We start from the raw sequence: 16,827 nt of genomic DNA, 5'->3' as shown, positions 1-16,827 counted from the left end.
AACCAGCCACTATATTAAACAAAAAAAATGTATTTAATAAAATTTATATTTGTATGGTTAATGTCAAGAACTTATGTAAACAATAAGACCATGTCTATCTGTGTGTGATCATGGAGGGGTATGTGGTCATGTAGGGCTCACAACCATGACGCACCACTCTTGTTGTCCGTGGTGTGGGACTATGGCCGTGTCTAAAACCCATATGAGCAATGAAACCATTATCCTCATTACGCGTTAGGAAAAAAGTTTTGATAGTGAATTAGTGATATTAATTAAACGAATAAGCATGAACACATATTTTGTTCGCTCATTTATGATCATGAGTATCCATTTATGCTCACTCATTTATGTTCCTTTATTTATGTTTGTTTATTTTTGATCGTTTATATTTGAATAAATACAAAAGTAGTTAGATTTGTATAAATATAAACATAAAAGGAGTTCGATTAAGTTACATACACACATTTACTTGGTTATTTTTAATTGAAGTACATTAATCATCATGATCATCCACTAGAGTTTGGATGAATTGGGATATATTAGACTTGCTTATTTATATTGGTTCAATTACGTTCATTTGTTTTTTTTCTTTCTAATTTTGTTTTTGTTCGTTTACGTTCATGAACTGCTCGTTTAGGCTTGAAACTAACGAGCATGAACACACACGCTCGTTTTCTTAATTAACGAACATGAACAAAACAATTTGTTCAATTACAAGTTCGTGTTCGGTTAAAGTTAAATGAACGAACATGAACATGTCATCGTTCGTGTTCGTTAGGGCTGTCATTTTTAACCGCAACCCAAAACCCGACCCGAATAGCTATTAACCCAAACTCGAAAGTACATGAAACCCGAACCCGAATCTAACGAACTTGAGTACAACCCGAACTAATACGATTCGAGTACCGATTACTTTTTAATGGGTTTCGGGTAAACCCGAATAACCCGTTTGACTCAATATTTCTATTCAATGAATACCGCTGCCTACCCAACTCCTTTTTTAAGTCGCCTATTCCATTCTGATTCCAACCCCATCTATTGATTACTATTCTGACATTCATTAATTCCAGATATTATATATGACTATTTATTCAATCAACTGATCAATTTTTCGGGCTTAGTTCATCTGTCGACCGGTTATTCATTCCATCAATCGATGCGTTCTTCGGACTCTTTCGATTGGATTATGTGGTTTGTTATTCGCTTATGTAAGTTAAAATTTGAAGATGATATATTTGCTTGAATTTTAGCATACATATATATCTTTTTAGTTTTTTAGGTAAAATACTCGAAACCCGATTAACCCGTACTCATAAAACTCGAACCCGAATAACCCGAGGAAGATTAGGGTCAGATATGAGTACTCAAAAAAAAAAATTTCTCGAACCTGAGGAACCCGAATAACACCCCGAAGCATCTCAATCCTAAATATGTAAAAACTAAATTGAATTCAAGTAATGAATCAGGTGATGCGTGAAAACCTAAGTAAAGGAGAGGGGCTATTTGTGTAGTAATATATATAGCTCTTGAAGGGATTTTGGGAAAAACAAAACTCCACTCCTGGACCAAGATAGATAGATAGATAGATAGATAGATGTATGTATGTAAGCAGGCGGTCACTATTAAGCAAGCAGGGGCTGTAGTCAGTCTCATCCAAAACTCAAATCAATTACTTGGATAACCGATTGTGTACTATGAATTTGTGCATTTCATTCTCTTCAGTAACAGTTGTCGAGCATGCACCTGAAATTGTTAGGATCTAATTTCTGATTTGATTTGATTGTGAAGAAGAAGTAAACAATGTGGAAACTGAAGATCGCAGAGGGAGGGAGTCCGTACAACAAACGACCACGTCGGCCGGCAGTTTTGGGAGTTCGATCCGACGCTAGGCTCCCTTGAGGAACTCGCCGAAATCGACAAGGTCCGGCAGACGTTCCGCGACAATCGCTTCGAGAAGAAGCACAGTTCAGATCTACTTATGCGCAGTCAGGTAGGTACATTTTAATTAATTCATATGCTAGGATTGGTAGTTACAACACTATTCAAATGATATGTGAATCATCCGCAATTTTGTATGAGCAACTACTCAGCTCAAGCACTTGCTGCAGCAGCAGTTACTATTCACTTTTCGGTCTATCCTAATTGGATCCGTGATCGATTTCTAGGTTTCGTCGTAAACCTAATTGGTTGCTTCCAGTTACGTAAATCAATTTGAGAGATATGGCATGCCTGCAAGTTGTGTTGGTACTTCTTGTAGGCTAGAGAATGTAAGGTATAATGGCCTGTTTGCATGTAATTAGGTAATTGCATTTTGGTATTTTGCCCTAGCAACAAAACCAGATGTAGACCTAAAACGCTAAAATCGTCTTGTTCCTTTGTATAAAAGCCAGCTTTCTGTTTTAATTGCTGGTTGATGAGAGTTATGAGTGTGATAAATTATTAGCAGTCAAGTTTCTTTAGTACTTTGATTTGAAAAGTAAAGAAGTGGAATTGATGGTTAGTGTAATTTCCATGCTGAATTTTCATTGTCAATGGTCCCTAAGCTATGCATTCAAGGATAAATGTCTTATTGCTTAAATTAGGCTGAGTTGCTGATTGATGTTTCCGGCACAGAACCAGATATGCTCAAATGATGAATGATACCAAGTACAAGTGTCATGGCTGAATTGGATAACCAAGTAATAAATAACATGGGCCTATCTCAATGTCATGTCGTTATCTGTCTTATCTTGGTGTGGACCTATGCCTTGAATGTGCCTAGCTGCTTTTAGTTTGCTCTGCACAAGCATAGTTCAGATCTACTTATAGTTATTATTAAATCCTGGATTAGCTAACAAGATAGCATGGGTCAATGATGAACCATGAAGATGACAGACCATTTTTTTTTTTGGTTAACTGGATTAGTAACTATGTAATGGTAGCTAGGTCTGCTGGGATCGCATAAGTACCTGACATAAATTGGTATTTATATAATTTATCACAAGCAATCATAGTTCCATCAAACCATCTCTCTCCCTTAAGTTATATATGCATTTGAAGGATATGAATACGCTCATTTCTATGTGGATTTTCAATAAAATTATTTTCACTTTATTTTTGAATATTCTAGTTTGCAAAGGAGAGATCACTCTCTGCTTTCCCACCAAAAGTCAATATTAAAGATGCTGAAGATATCACAGAGGATAAAGTAACAAATGTATTAAGAAGAGCTATCGGTTTCCATTCAACCCTTCAAGCGGATGATGGACATTGGCCGGGAGACTACGGGGGACCTATGTTTCTATTGCCTGGTTTGGTTAGTCTTGTCTTGTCTTCTCATTTACAGCTTTTTTAGCGTTTTTTACTACAGTTTCAAGTTTAAAAGAATTTTTATATCCATGTAATGGTGACAGTGCTAGTTAATCTTACGAATCAGGTTATCACTCTAACTGTTACTGGCGCACTGAATGCGGTCTTATCTAAAGAGCATAAAAGGGAGATGTGTCGCTATTTATACAATCATCAGGTATGCATATCTTAGTGTTTTCCTTGTTATGTACATGTCTTATGTTTTCAAGAGTCATTGAGAGAATAATAGAATGTTATAACTACAGAATATAGATGGTGGGTGGGGCCTACACATTGAGGGTCATAGCACCATGTTTGGTAGTGCCTTAAACTATGTTACTTTGAGATTGCTTGGTGAAGGGGCTAATGATGGAGAAGGGGCAATGGAGAAAGGGCGGAAATGGATTTTGGACCATGGTGGTGCCACTTATATAACATCATGGGGAAAGTTCTGGCTTTCAGTATAGCTACTTTTCCTTAATCTTGTTCATTTGATTTTACATTTATACATCCCTTTTTTCTCATATATGCTGTTAAAAATAGGTACTTGGTGTATTTGAGTGGTCCGGAAATAATCCAATGCCTCCTGAGATGTGGCTCCTTCCTTATTTCCTTCCTGTGCATCCAGGTGAGTGCCTCTTCTTCATTATTATTTTTATGCAAACATATTATAACTTTTAGTAAAACCTTTCAGGTAGGATGTGGTGTCACTGTCGAATGGTCTACCTGCCTATGTCATACTTATATGGGAGGAGGTTTGTGGGGCCCATCACATCCACAGTTCTAGCCTTGAGAAAGGAACTTTTTACCGTTCCCTATCATGACATAGATTGGAATAATGCACGAAACCTTTGTGCAAAGGTTTGTTTCCGTTGTCTACATTTGTTTTTATTTTGTTCAAGACGTTAATAAGGATGATAAGTTTCTTTCACCTATTTTCATTTATGCTATTTTAAATAATTTATCTTACTTACTCGCAGGAAGATCTTTACTACCCACACCCACTCATACAAGACATACTTTGGGCAACGCTTCACAAGTTTGTGGAGCCTGTGCTCATGACATGGCCCGGGAAGAAGTTAAGAGAAAAGGCTCTTAAAACTGCAATGGAACATATTCATTATGAGGATGAGAATACTCGTTATATATGCATAGGGCCAGTTAACAAGGTAAATAGGCTTTATGCTTGTTTTTGTTATTTCATTATCATCTATGTACTGAGTTATGATAGAAGACCCAAACTCAGATTTTTATACCGAAAGATGTTTTTTTTAGAACCTAAATATTAATTTCAGGTGTTAAATATGCTCTGCTGCTGGGCAGAAGACCCAAACTCAGAGGCTTTCAAGTTGCACCTCCCAAGAATACCTGATTATCTGTGGATTGCTGAAGACGGCATGAAAATGCAGGTCTGCAGATGTGGCACTTTGTCATGTTACGTTATTTAGTAACTTTTTTATTGTTACTATAAGGGGAACACAAATAAATGGAATGTCATGTAATTCAGGGGTATAATGGTAGTCAGTTATGGGATACTGCATTCGCCATTCAAGCAATTATTGCTACAAACCTCATTGAAGACTTTGGTCCAACATTGATAAAAGGACACATGTATATAAAGAGGTCACAGGTAATCTTTTGCTTCTTCTAAATGTGGTTATTTTTGCTTCTTTCTAATTCTTCTTTTTTTAATCTGGCTCTAAAGGTGTTAGATAACTGCTATGGTGATCTTGATTATTGGTACCGCCACATTTCAAAAGGCGCTTGGCCATTTTCAACTGCAGACCACGGTTGGCCCATTTCGGATTGTAGTGCAGAAGGGCTAAAGGTAAATATTACATTACCATATTCAAGTTGTCAATTTGTTAGCTGTTAACACACTTTATTTGCTTTCTATTAGGCTGCACTTTTGCTTTCAAAATTGCCATCAGAACTTGTTGATGAACCGTTGGATGCAAACCGATTCTATGATGCAGTCAATGCTATTCTATCTTTACAGGTAATTCTGGTTTTAGTAATTCTTCTTTCACACTTGTAATATCATTGTAGCATAATGCTGGTTCTGGTTTTAATATCATTTCAGAACTCTGATGGTAGTTTTGCAACATATGAACTCACAAGATCCTACAGCTGGTTAGAGGTATGCAAGCAATATAATTTTCCCAATCTATATTAATTGTCATTAAACATGTTTTCTGACACACTTTCAGTTGGTAAATCCTGCTGAAACTTTTGGTGACATTGTTATCGACTACCCGTAAGATATCAAACCTTTTCTCTAATATTCTTTATCTAGAATTTGTGATTGTTTACCTGCTGGGTATGATGTTTCAGATATGTGGAGTGTACCTCTGCTGCAATTCAAGCTCTGGTGCTATTTAAAAAATTGTACCCTAATCATAGGAAAGAAGAAGTACAACGTTGCATTAATAAAGCTGCTGCTTTTATTGAATCAATCCAAGCACCAGATGGTTCATGGTTCGTTTCACACCTTATTATTTAATGAAATTATTCAATATATGTATAGAATTTGATCATGTCAGAACATTTTGCAATATGTTCATTAGGTACGGATCGTGGGCGGTTTGCTTCACATATGGCACATGGTTTGGGATCAAAGGGTTAGTGGCTGCTGGAAAGAACTTCTCTAACTGCTCTAGCATCCGCAAGGCCTGTAACTTTTTGTTGTCCAAACAACTTGCTTCGGGCGGTTGGGGAGAGAGCTACCTCTCGTGTCAGAACAAGGTTAAAATTGGGATTTTAGTCAACCTTTGACTTATTTCTTTCAAATTTGCTGATCGGTATCTTCTATACAGGTGTATACCAATCTAGAGGGAAATCGGTCTCATGTGGTAAATACAGGGTGGGCTATGTTAGCTCTCATTGATGCAGAGCAGGTATGCATCCAAAGTCAAAGTCAATGTCAGTTATTAGCTTTCATATGCTAACATTATTTTTCTTTAAATACTTTTCAGGCCAAAAGAGATCCAAAGCCATTGCACTCTGCGGCCCGAGTGTTGATTAATTCTCAGATGGAAAATGGAGATTTCCCACAAGAGGTAATCTCGCGTCTTTATAGCCTGCTTCAGTTTTGACATAATAAACATGTAATATTCTTGGAAATATGCAGGAGATTATGGGGGTGTTTAACAGGAACTGCATGATCACATATGCTGCATACAGAAACATTTTCCCTATTTGGGCGTTGGGAGAGTTTCGGTGCCGAGTACTTCAGGCACAATCTTGAATTTACCTTAGATTACATTGCAATGTTAGACATCCAACCATCCATTCATTTTAATCTTTCAGGATGAGGTTTTGAATGCTATCATTTAGTGAAGTTTTTGAACACCACTGTTTTGAGCAGCTGAACTGGTAGGTCCATAAAGATGTGATATATTTTATGCATCAGATAATTGTTTTTGTATCATTGCCATCTTGTTTTTGGTGGTGTTTTTTTTAATGGAAATCTTCATGAGCTTAATGTGTGATGAACTTTTAAAAATGTTCATGCGTGCAGAAAGAGAGTCGTTTAGTTCAGAATCTTATTATGTTGATACGGCGACAAATATATGAATCTTTGTTATGCTGATGGTGATGTATCAAAGATACATGTGAACGTAAGCAATCTCTATTGAATTAACCTTTTTTTTATCAAATGAAAACGTAGCTTTAAAAATTTCAAGGTTGCTTACGAAACCAGTTTTAAATAAGAACTAGAGGTGCACAAACCAGTTTCAAAGTAAAAAATCTGTTTGGATTGGTCAACAAAAAGTCAAAAACGGGTAAGTAAAAACTGTACATTGTACGGTTAGAAACCGGTTTTATGACTGTTTTTGATCAATTTTTGGTCGGTTTCTTGGCCTGTTGGGTTTAACCAATATGGAACCGGTTTCAATGGTGATCATAGTTATCAAAGGCGTTAGGCGCATTTAAGGCCCATAGTCCTTATCTGGGCCCTAGGCGCAAAACGCAAAAAAAAAAAAAAGGGTCTAAGGAAAAAAAACCGCACCAAATGAAAGGGAAAAAATAATATATATTATGTATTCCAATATTTGAAGAGTAACATAATTCAAATACTAATCCATATCAATATGTTCAAAACTTAAAATCAAAAGTTTAAATATAATATATATATTAAACCACCTTAGAAAATTAATATTATGGGAAAATTCCCAAAATGTCCCATTTTAAGATAGAGATTCCAATTATATCTCTTTGAAATTCAAATTCCTTATTTGTCCCCTTACTAACTCGCTATCGTCTCTACGTTAGGAGTTCGAGACGACATGTTTATTAACTCGCCGTCTTCCCGCCATGTTAGCTCAAAACTCGTTGCCTCTTTGTCACGTTAGCTCAAAACTCGTCGTCTCACCACGGTCTCTTAAAAAACTTAATTTTTAAACTATTTCATCCATTTCAGATTTGTGGGAAAATCAAGACTTATTTTAATACTCTCACCTCTCTATTCTACCTTTTCTCTGAAACACACCGAAATCTTGTCAGAATCCTGCCAGAAGCTCGCCTAAACGCCTTGATGGTGGCTAGACGGTTTAGTTGCGCTGGCCTAAGCTTGCCAAAAGCTCACCTTAACGCCTTGATGGTGGCTTGGCGGTTTAGCCATGCTGGCCTCGCCTGAGCGCCTAGGCGAGCGAGCGTCTTTTGTGCCTTTAGATAACTATGATGGTGATAATTATAAACCAGGCCCAAACCAATGGTTTCCGGTTTTTGTGTACGCCTCTAGTAAGTACATAAAGGTCAGGTAGCTACATAAAGCAGTTAGATAATGGCATAATCCGCCTGCTTATTTTTTCTCTTAATAAGTAGTTACGAAGTTCTAATGCTTCCGAAAACATCAAAAGGCTTGTTATGAAACTTTTTTTTTCTAGCATTTAAATTTGTAAATAATGATCAACATGACAAATAACGATGCCAATAAACTAAAAAACCAGATAGCTTTCTTAATAAGAAGCATGCATATGGTAAAATCATTGTCTTGCATATCTTGTACCGTATAAATTCTAGGCTTAATCTATATAATATTGCGTTGACTTACAAGCATAATATGTACACTAAATTCACAAAAAAAAATGGTAAAAAGATTCTAAGTAAAATCAGAGCGCCTTCTGATCAAGTCTTTCATTCCAATTCAGGCATTGAATCAAGCTGCGAAACCAGTCACCCGTTTGGTCAACCTTGTTGACTGTTGGGAGTGGATGCTGACTCATGCATATACGCACCGAATCTCCTCTCGATAGCTGTTGCCTTCTCTTCCCATCAAATGACACCCAAGCGTTACTCCGTGCATCTTCTGGTATCTGCCATCAAAACAAATACTTTTTAATTAACTTCCAACTTTTGCATATATAATCTGACCAACAACCGACAAGTCCCACTGAATCTGTATGATCATAACCGTATTTATGTATATACTTGCCTTCAATTCAAGACGCGCAGAATCAGGAAGTATAACAGGTCTAAACGAGAGGGAATGTGGAGAAATTGGAGTAAAAAGCATGCATGGAACATTTGGATGCACCTGCATTCATAATATACCCTTAAAATATAACGCTACCAGGATATTATATCATTTTTATTTATTTGATTTTATTTTAGCATACCATAGAACCGCCTGCGGCTGTAGAGTAAGCTGTACTTCCTGTAGGTGTTGCCACTATAACTCCATCACCTTGCACCTATTAGATACAATAAATGCTAGTGTCAATATTAAATTTGCCTTCAAAGAACAGTCACAAATAAAAAAGGCGCCGTCACCCTATGAGTCTACTAACTCAACAACTAACCTTAGTAATAAGGCGATTATGTTCATAGCACTCAACTTTGGAAAGATAAGGGTTAGAACCTCGGTCAACAACAACCTCATTCAAAACATCAAAAACCTTTCCCGGCATGGCTTTCCCATTTCTGAATATCTCACAACGAAGTCGCATTCTAAGAGTTAAATAAACACCTTCCAGTGTGCTGTTTCCATGAATGACCCGCTTCAAATCCTGCCTATAGTCTTCAAACTGTACCACAAAAATTTATCACCAAATCATTTTTATAGATAAAAATGGTATGATTCAAATTTTAATCACCCTGCGTTAAGTAAGATGCTTACAACATGTGAAGTGAGAAAACCGAGAGACCCGAGATTGAATGATACAACAGGGGGAACCGCACCTCTAAACAAGTTTGATGCATGCAGAATAACCCCGTCTCCCCCCAAGCACGCAATCAGATCTACCCTCTCATGAAGATCACTATAAGAACGTGACAAAAGCGCATGTCAGACTAAGGCTGCAAACTAGGCGAACCGAGCCTGGCTCGCCTTGGCTTGACTCGTTTACTTTCAACGAGCCAAAAATTCGAGCTCGGGCCAGTTCGTGCCTCGTTCATTTCTTTTTTAGTATCTTTGTGCACGTATTGTATTATTTTTGTTTTGTATTTTCACATTGTTTAAAGATCGAGACACATATTGTATGTCCATATCTTTATATATGTGTGAACCCTCGGGTGGGCAAAAGTAAAATTGCACTAATTTTGACGTTATTTTACTAATCTCGTGAAAATAACGTTAAAAGTGGCGGAAGGTTAATCAGGCATCATGTGGTGGCGTTGATAGCCGAAAGACAAGGGCACATGCACCAATCAGCCGGTGTCCCGATGATTGAGTGCTATATGCCTTATGTCCAAGGCTTGATGCAAAACTACTATCGAGCCGGGGGTCTCACCAGAAGCAGCCTCTCTATCCCTATGGGATAGAGGTAAGGCTGTCTACATCTTACCCTCCTCAGACCCTACCATAGCATTGCTATTGGTGGGATATACTGAGTACGATGATGATGATGATGATGATGATATTAAAATTTGGGGTTTATTTAAACCAGCCAACCCTGGCTCTGGCTCAGGCTCAGCTCGTTTACAACCTGAACCGGCTTGCTTGGCTCGTTTACAAACGAGCTTTTTTTGAGCCAACTTCAAGTGAGTCACGAGCTTTTTGAACAACCCTACGTCAGATATCAAGTTCGACTGAAAAACTGGTTAATTTATATGCGGGTTTGGTTGATCCGGCATGCTTTTAGTCCAAACTTTTGCTTCTTTTAATAAATATTTGAATATGATTACAAAACTACACTTTTTTCAATACTAATCTAATACCTTGTATCTTGACTGTAGAATGTCTTTACAAAGCCAAACCCGGGCATTCTTGCAAATACATCGTGAACCTCAGGTTCTACAAGAACATTCATATTTTCTTGGTGATACAAGAAAGATGCAACCTGTGTTTCAAGCAGAAAAAACACCAATTTAAATAAAATATTAAGTGACAAGAATACTATTGTGATGGAAGTACCTCTTCAGCTTGTTCCATTAATTCTTGGCCAAGTTTCTTCAAAAGTAACACAGTTTTGGGTGATGATTTCCACATCAGCATCTGCTGTTGGGTGCTGGGATGAGTAAAAGCTAATGAAGATTCTGTTACTTTTTCCCGGGTGCATGAAACGCCATCTGTTCTCACTAGAAACATCTCTGCTTTCTTTCTTGATTGGATTCTTACAACACCAGTTGTTGAAGCACACATATTTGCCTCAATCATTTCCACATCATCATTGCTTAATTCCTCTAAATCATCTGTTCGTGTGAAATGTGTCACTTTCCTATCTGCATTATTAAATTCTTTCAAACTGGGGCGCGAATTATCTTGATTCTGAAGAACATTGTTCCCATTTGTTGAATCAAGATTGGTGATGCTTAAAACCGACCCATTCTCATTAGGTTTCTTACTTGGTTTCGTTTGTTTCTCCAATCCTTTGTGTTCAAAAGTAAAATAAGTCGAAGGGGAAAAGGTTTTATTTTTTAAAAACTTGGACATTTCTTTTCTGGAGAAAACATTGGTAGGTGGTAACTGGGATTCAATAGGATTTACACACAAATTAACAAAACCCTCATTTCGATCATCATCAATTTTATTAAATCCTTCAGTGTAGGCCCCGTTATTGGTGGTAGAAGATCCTTCATTATCTTGAATTTGATTATTATTAGGTGAACTGTAACGAGCCATATATTGTCTCCATCTAGAAACCATTGCAGATGTTCTCAAAACACCTTGCTTACTGTGAAGATAAATTGGTTTCTTCATCGAGTCCGATATCAAATTTGAAAATTTCTCAACCTGCTCTATCGACGGCGCGTTCCCGACTTCAACCGGAAGTTTGACCAGGTCAACTTTCCCAGACGAAAGTGCATCTTGCAATGCGGTTTCATAGAATATATCATTCACACTTTCGGCTCTAATATCTACAATGCTTTTAAACCCATTTTCAACCAACCAGTTTAAACCTTCTTCTGTTAATTGACCACCCATCCAAAAAGCAACTTCACTAGATTCAATATCTTCTTTTGAAGTAGATAAATAAACGGGATTCCAATTAGCAAACAACGAGTGAGGTGGATAATCATCCCCACGCGGAAGACCAGAGTCATAACAAACATTTTTCAGCCTTTGAAGTTTTCTCCAAACAACCCGGCTTCTAGAATCGTCCGGGGTCAAAAAGATTTCAAGAGCAACGTGTAAACTTTCACAATATCTTTTCATTTCACGTCTGAATATAGCAAGTGGTGGAAGCTTATCTTGTATCATATCCACATCCGAAACACTAAACGATTTCATGATTGTTGACCGACCAGATAACAGATCTTCACGCCCTTTATTCAGAAGACAAATCATGCAACCGAGAACCGAGACTATCTTATCTTCAAGCAATGGCTTATCTTCTGAAGGGAAAGCATAGGAAACACTGCATTCACCTGTGAGCGGGTTGCATAATGTGTCCATTAATGCACTGTGAAGGCTTTCAGCAGCTCTAAAGATTCTACAGTATGCTTCAACTTCAGCTATATCTCCCGGAAGTGGACCCACCCATGGTAATTGTGTCAAATTATGGGATTGATATGTCTGTAAATTAAAAACAAAAACTAAGAAACAGGGGTGCAATTTGTGCAAACGAGCCAAGCTGCTAGCAATCTACTCAAGATCAGCTCGTGAAAAAACTCAATCAAGCCGAGCTTGAGCCTAAACGTAAGCTCGTTTAATAAACGAGCCTGAGCTTCACTTATCGAGCCTAACCGAGCCTGTCATTAATTTATTTTTTGTTAATATGTATTTAATAATTATTAACTGATATATATATATAACGTTATGAAAAAAATAACTAAATAATATATATTATTTTATATATAAAATTATAATCGAAAAAAATGATTATAAACATATAAAAATCAATTAAGAAATAGTAAAGGAGCGAGTGTGTAAGTTAAGCAGCAGTGTTAGTAAGAAATTGGTGATTGAAAATGAAAATCTGGATCCATTTCAGAATGCAGGGAGTTAGGTTAGGTGTAGCAACCATAATAAACGAACAACAGATCTAAATGTATGTATGTATGCATAAGCGAAAGAATTGATTGGATGAGTCAGTCAGTGAATTCAATTTGAATAATAATAATAATAAAATTAGGTATGCACCAAGGCAATGTTGGCGGAGAAAGGATCGGCTCCGGCAGCAACAACTACAGTGAGTCGTTGAGGTAACGTCCACTTAGTGGATGGATGAAGATAGGGTTTGGGAGTGAATAATATCATCCGTCCAATGGAAGCCGTGTGGAGAATCAGTGAGCGTGACGTCATGGCGCCACCATAGAGTTAGTAGGTATTAACTATGGTGGATGATGATGATGATGATGATGATGATGATGATGATGATGATGATGATGATGATGTAATGTGTTGGTTTGTGAAGGTGATGTGGTTTGATTGTGGAATTGTCTGTTAGTCAGTCCTCGTCTCCATTTCTAACGACTTTTAACTTAACTTGTCTCCTAACAATACTCTTTTCCGGATAGTTTTAACGTCTCCTCGCTCAAGTTCGTTACGATACCGTCACTTAATTGAAAAAGTTAATCCGTTGACGCACAAGATATTAGCCACACTCGTATTGCTTACAATAAAAAAGGTTAACATATTAAAAACAAACATATAAGGGCACAGCCGTCTTAAAGGATTTAGATACCTCGGTCGAGCCGAAATAAAAAGTCCCATAGCCTTAACAACTAACAAGTAACAACATATATAAGCTAATTTTTAAACAATGCTTATTATTAGTTATTAAACATAGAAAAATATATTATTAAAATCAAATACCGTAATAATGATTATTGAAACTCTTCTAACATTGGTAAAAATAAATAGCTCGGTCCTTGGTGACTGGCTTGGTCAACCGCAGAGGAGCCTGGTGGTCAACAACGAACCAATACTGGTGGTCGGCTGGGTTGGTCGTTGTTCAGATTTTGTTTAGCATTCGCAAAGAAGGAATGAACCAAAAAAGGAATTTCAATCGACAACTATTTCTTTTATTTTGCATTGGGTTTTTATTTAATTTTTTTAGTTTTTAATTTTAGTTTGGGCCCAATAATTTAAACTTGAGTGAATGGATTGTGGATTAAAAAGAATTTTGGGCCTAATAATTATAAGATGGTAAACATCATATCATATTTTTTTAAGTTTTATATTTTAAATGTATATATAAAAAATATAGATAAAAAAGTTTTTGCCCCTAAAAATTACGTGCCCCGGCCGACAGTCCGACCGGCACCACCCTCCAGCCGGTCATGTATACTGATATACAAAACATTTGGTTGGTATAGGTTAGTTTCATTACGATACTAGCACTAAACCCAAAAATTATATTAGTAATTCGGTTGCGTTCATTATGGTGCCATAACTAAAACAAAAACTAATAGTTTAAAGAATAACTGGATGGCGTGGCATGAGTTGGTGCCACCACATGGACCAATGATGGTCTTGCGACACCAACTCATTAATTTTTATCTTGTATCTAATTACACTACAATATCTTTATATTTAAAACTTGTGACATATTTTAACATTTTCATAGCCAACCGTTAAATTTTAAGTGCATATGTGTTTGTCAGATACTTTTTTAACTAAAGTAATAACTATTCAAAATGTCACATAACCTTTCATTTAAGCACACTTAACTCTTGAGTGTCTATTCTCCATATTCAATGTTGCACTCAACAAAGATAATATGAAATTTGTCAATTCACAATGAAAAGGCTGCCTTAACTAATGTGTCACAACTACCGATGAATAATAAATGTAGGTTTCGTGTTTTTAATCTGATAATCTTTGACAACTTTATGAATCGTGTAATCATTTTCAGATTAAAATATTTCGCTTATGCGCGATAATCAAATAAGATAAAAAGGTGATTTTCAAAGAACGAGAAGTTATCTTATGTGAACCGCTAAGTGTTAATTTGCTATGTTTTGTTCAAACCAAATGACTCCTTTGTATACAGGTTGAAACATCATAATGAATAGCTGCAATTCTTCACAAAAAGGCATGGCGTGGCATGTTAATATGTTAGTGTTATAACCACTACAACTATACATTTGCAATAGTTGTAAACCGCAACTTGCATTCCGCATGATTCGAACTCTCATCTCAACCTTTGTGAGACACACACCTTAACCACCACCAGGATGTCCCCTTGAAGACGTAAAGAACCATCCCGGTTACAACTTATCAGGCGCAACGAACTGGCCTGGTAAATTAAATTTGTCCAACATTAGCAAATAGAAGCATGGTGAGACCAAAAGTTCCTAGAAACCGCGTTGTAATCAAGCGTTGTGATAATATTATTTATTTATTACCCACAAGGTTTTTGTTATTAATGGAAACATTTTGTTACTCTTAGCCCTTAGGTAGTGGCTGCCTTTAGAGAATAATATTATTCCAGAATAGATATAACTAAAGAAAACATTTCTTGCAGAAGATTTATGTAATGGCTAATTCCTCCATATTTTATTTGCTTCTTGTTCTTGTGCTCCTATCTTCGACGGCTAAATCAGACATCGATATTCCTTACTTCGGTAAACCCTTCCTCGATCAATCTTACGAGCAGTGGAGTCAAACTGATAACATCTTATGTTTGTGTTTTTGTTCATGAACAGATCATCTTTGTGATGAAGTCATCTGTGGAAGAGGAAACTGCTCAATTGATCTTGCTAAACCGTTTAACTTCATTTGCAAGTGTGAGCCTGGATGGCGAAGAACTCTAGTTTCGGACTTGGAAGATGATCTTCCGTTCCTTCCTTGCGTCATGCCTGACTGTAACATCACATTTAACCTTGTAAACAAACTAGCATATATGCATATGTTGCATCTACTTTACACTGTTGTTTTCTTAGGTACCATCGACTACTCGTGCATGCCACCTCCTCCTAAGATTCCTCCCGTCCCTGATAATATTTCTGTCTTCGATCGTAAATATCATATACTTGTTTTCTTGAACTTTAGCATAGTTTTTAATTATTAGTTCATTAAGGTGTTCTAATTATTATTCAGCTTGTTACTGGACATACTGCGGAGAAGGTACATGCAACAACAAGGATGCAACGTATATGCATACGTGCGACTGCAAACCTGAATACACCAATCTCCTAAACATCTCCCATTTTCCATGCTTTAGTGACTGTATGATTAATCATTAATTCTTGACTCGAAAATATTAACCCCAATCGGATCTTTGCATAAATGTTTGAATTTTGAAACAGGTGCTATTGGAACTGATTGCAGCAGACTTGGAATACGGCCACCAGACATGACAAAGACGACTCCTCCCGGTGATGGCAGTCAAAATGATAGCAGTCAAGGTGAGACAACACCTTCAGCAGCCAGTCAAGGTTTGACTGATTTTCAACCAGAAAAAGACTTCATGTGAACTGTAAAGTGTAAACTATAGATTATAAAAGGTCAACCCATTTTTGTTGACTTTGATTTTTGGTTTTTGTAGGTATCAGGTTTCTTTCTGGAGGCTTACATTGTATTGGAGTCATAGTGATGTCTTTAGCCATGGCTGTATGGAAATAGGAAACATGAAACATGTTTGGGTCGTTCATTATTTGTTTTGAGAGCTATTCATGAAGTTTTGGTTGATATACATATATACACACACCATGTATTTATTGATGATTGTTTTGTGTAAAAAAATAAGATATATTGCATGTTAAATAAGGTCTTACTATTGGTGCATATATCAAAAGTGTACACCAGCTTGCATGTCACATCATACGGCTGTATAATCTTTTTTGCCATATTATATAGTCATACGATGTCATATGCCATATGACAGGTGAAAAAGGTCATACGACCAATAAGAGTTCTGTGAATGGTCATATAAGTCATTTCTTTGTCAGGAAAAATTATACGGCGCATATAGGTTGGCCCTCGTACGATTGGTATGACAAAAATATCATACAACCCATACGACCTTCAAAACAGCCCGGTTGACCCTTTCCGCCCTACCATGTAGCTCATATTACCATACAGGTTGTATGACATGTCACTGAGTTTAGATAGCACATAACTGGTGTTTGTATAGCTAGGCCTATAGAAATATGATCAATGTAGCTTTT

At 36.8% G+C, this 16,827-nt stretch overlaps 2 protein-coding genes and 1 pseudogene across 3 annotated transcripts; 2 read left to right on the top strand and 1 right to left on the bottom strand.

Moving 5' to 3' along the window:
- The first annotated feature begins 1,800 nt into the window (after window positions 1-1,800).
- On the top strand, window positions 1,801-6,739 carry LOC143536062 (cycloartenol synthase-like; annotated as a pseudogene). The gene is made up of 18 exons (XR_013135819.1): window positions 1,801-1,990; window positions 3,110-3,295; window positions 3,416-3,505; window positions 3,594-3,788; window positions 3,871-3,955; window positions 4,022-4,188; window positions 4,308-4,496; window positions 4,623-4,736; window positions 4,835-4,957; window positions 5,033-5,155; window positions 5,228-5,326; window positions 5,411-5,467; window positions 5,538-5,584; window positions 5,662-5,805; window positions 5,895-6,072; window positions 6,144-6,224; window positions 6,303-6,386; window positions 6,458-6,739. The product of XR_013135819.1 is annotated as a cycloartenol synthase-like (transcript).
- Window positions 6,740-8,426: 1,687 nt separating this feature from the next.
- LOC143536061 (NAD kinase 2, chloroplastic-like) lies at window positions 8,427-12,295 on the bottom strand. Its single transcript, XM_077030146.1, has 7 exons — window positions 10,685-12,295; window positions 10,489-10,610; window positions 9,449-9,590; window positions 9,132-9,356; window positions 8,949-9,023; window positions 8,765-8,866; window positions 8,427-8,645 (listed from the first exon to the last, which is right to left on the bottom strand). The coding sequence occupies exons 1-7, from the start codon at window positions 12,164-12,166 to the stop codon at window positions 8,442-8,444; spliced, it is 2,352 nt and encodes a 783-aa protein (XP_076886261.1). The 5' UTR covers window positions 12,167-12,295; the 3' UTR covers window positions 8,427-8,441.
- Window positions 12,296-15,186: 2,891 nt separating this feature from the next.
- LOC143536039 (uncharacterized) lies at window positions 15,187-16,316 on the top strand. The gene is made up of 6 exons (XM_077030124.1): window positions 15,187-15,282; window positions 15,364-15,522; window positions 15,601-15,675; window positions 15,758-15,886; window positions 15,967-16,065; window positions 16,206-16,316. The coding sequence occupies exons 1-6, from the start codon at window positions 15,195-15,197 to the stop codon at window positions 16,280-16,282; spliced, it is 627 nt and encodes a 208-aa protein (XP_076886239.1). The 5' UTR covers window positions 15,187-15,194; the 3' UTR covers window positions 16,283-16,316.
- The last annotated feature ends 511 nt before the right edge of the window (window positions 16,317-16,827 follow it).

The sequence above is a fragment of the Bidens hawaiensis genome, unplaced genomic scaffold (genome assembly GCF_021521415.1).
Source record: "Bidens hawaiensis isolate Kalapana, Puna unplaced genomic scaffold, B.hawaiensis_p1.1 tig00010732_1, whole genome shotgun sequence".
Lineage (NCBI taxonomy): Eukaryota > Viridiplantae > Streptophyta > Magnoliopsida > Asterales > Asteraceae > Bidens > Bidens hawaiensis.
This window is presented reverse-complemented; position numbering and strand designations above follow the sequence as displayed.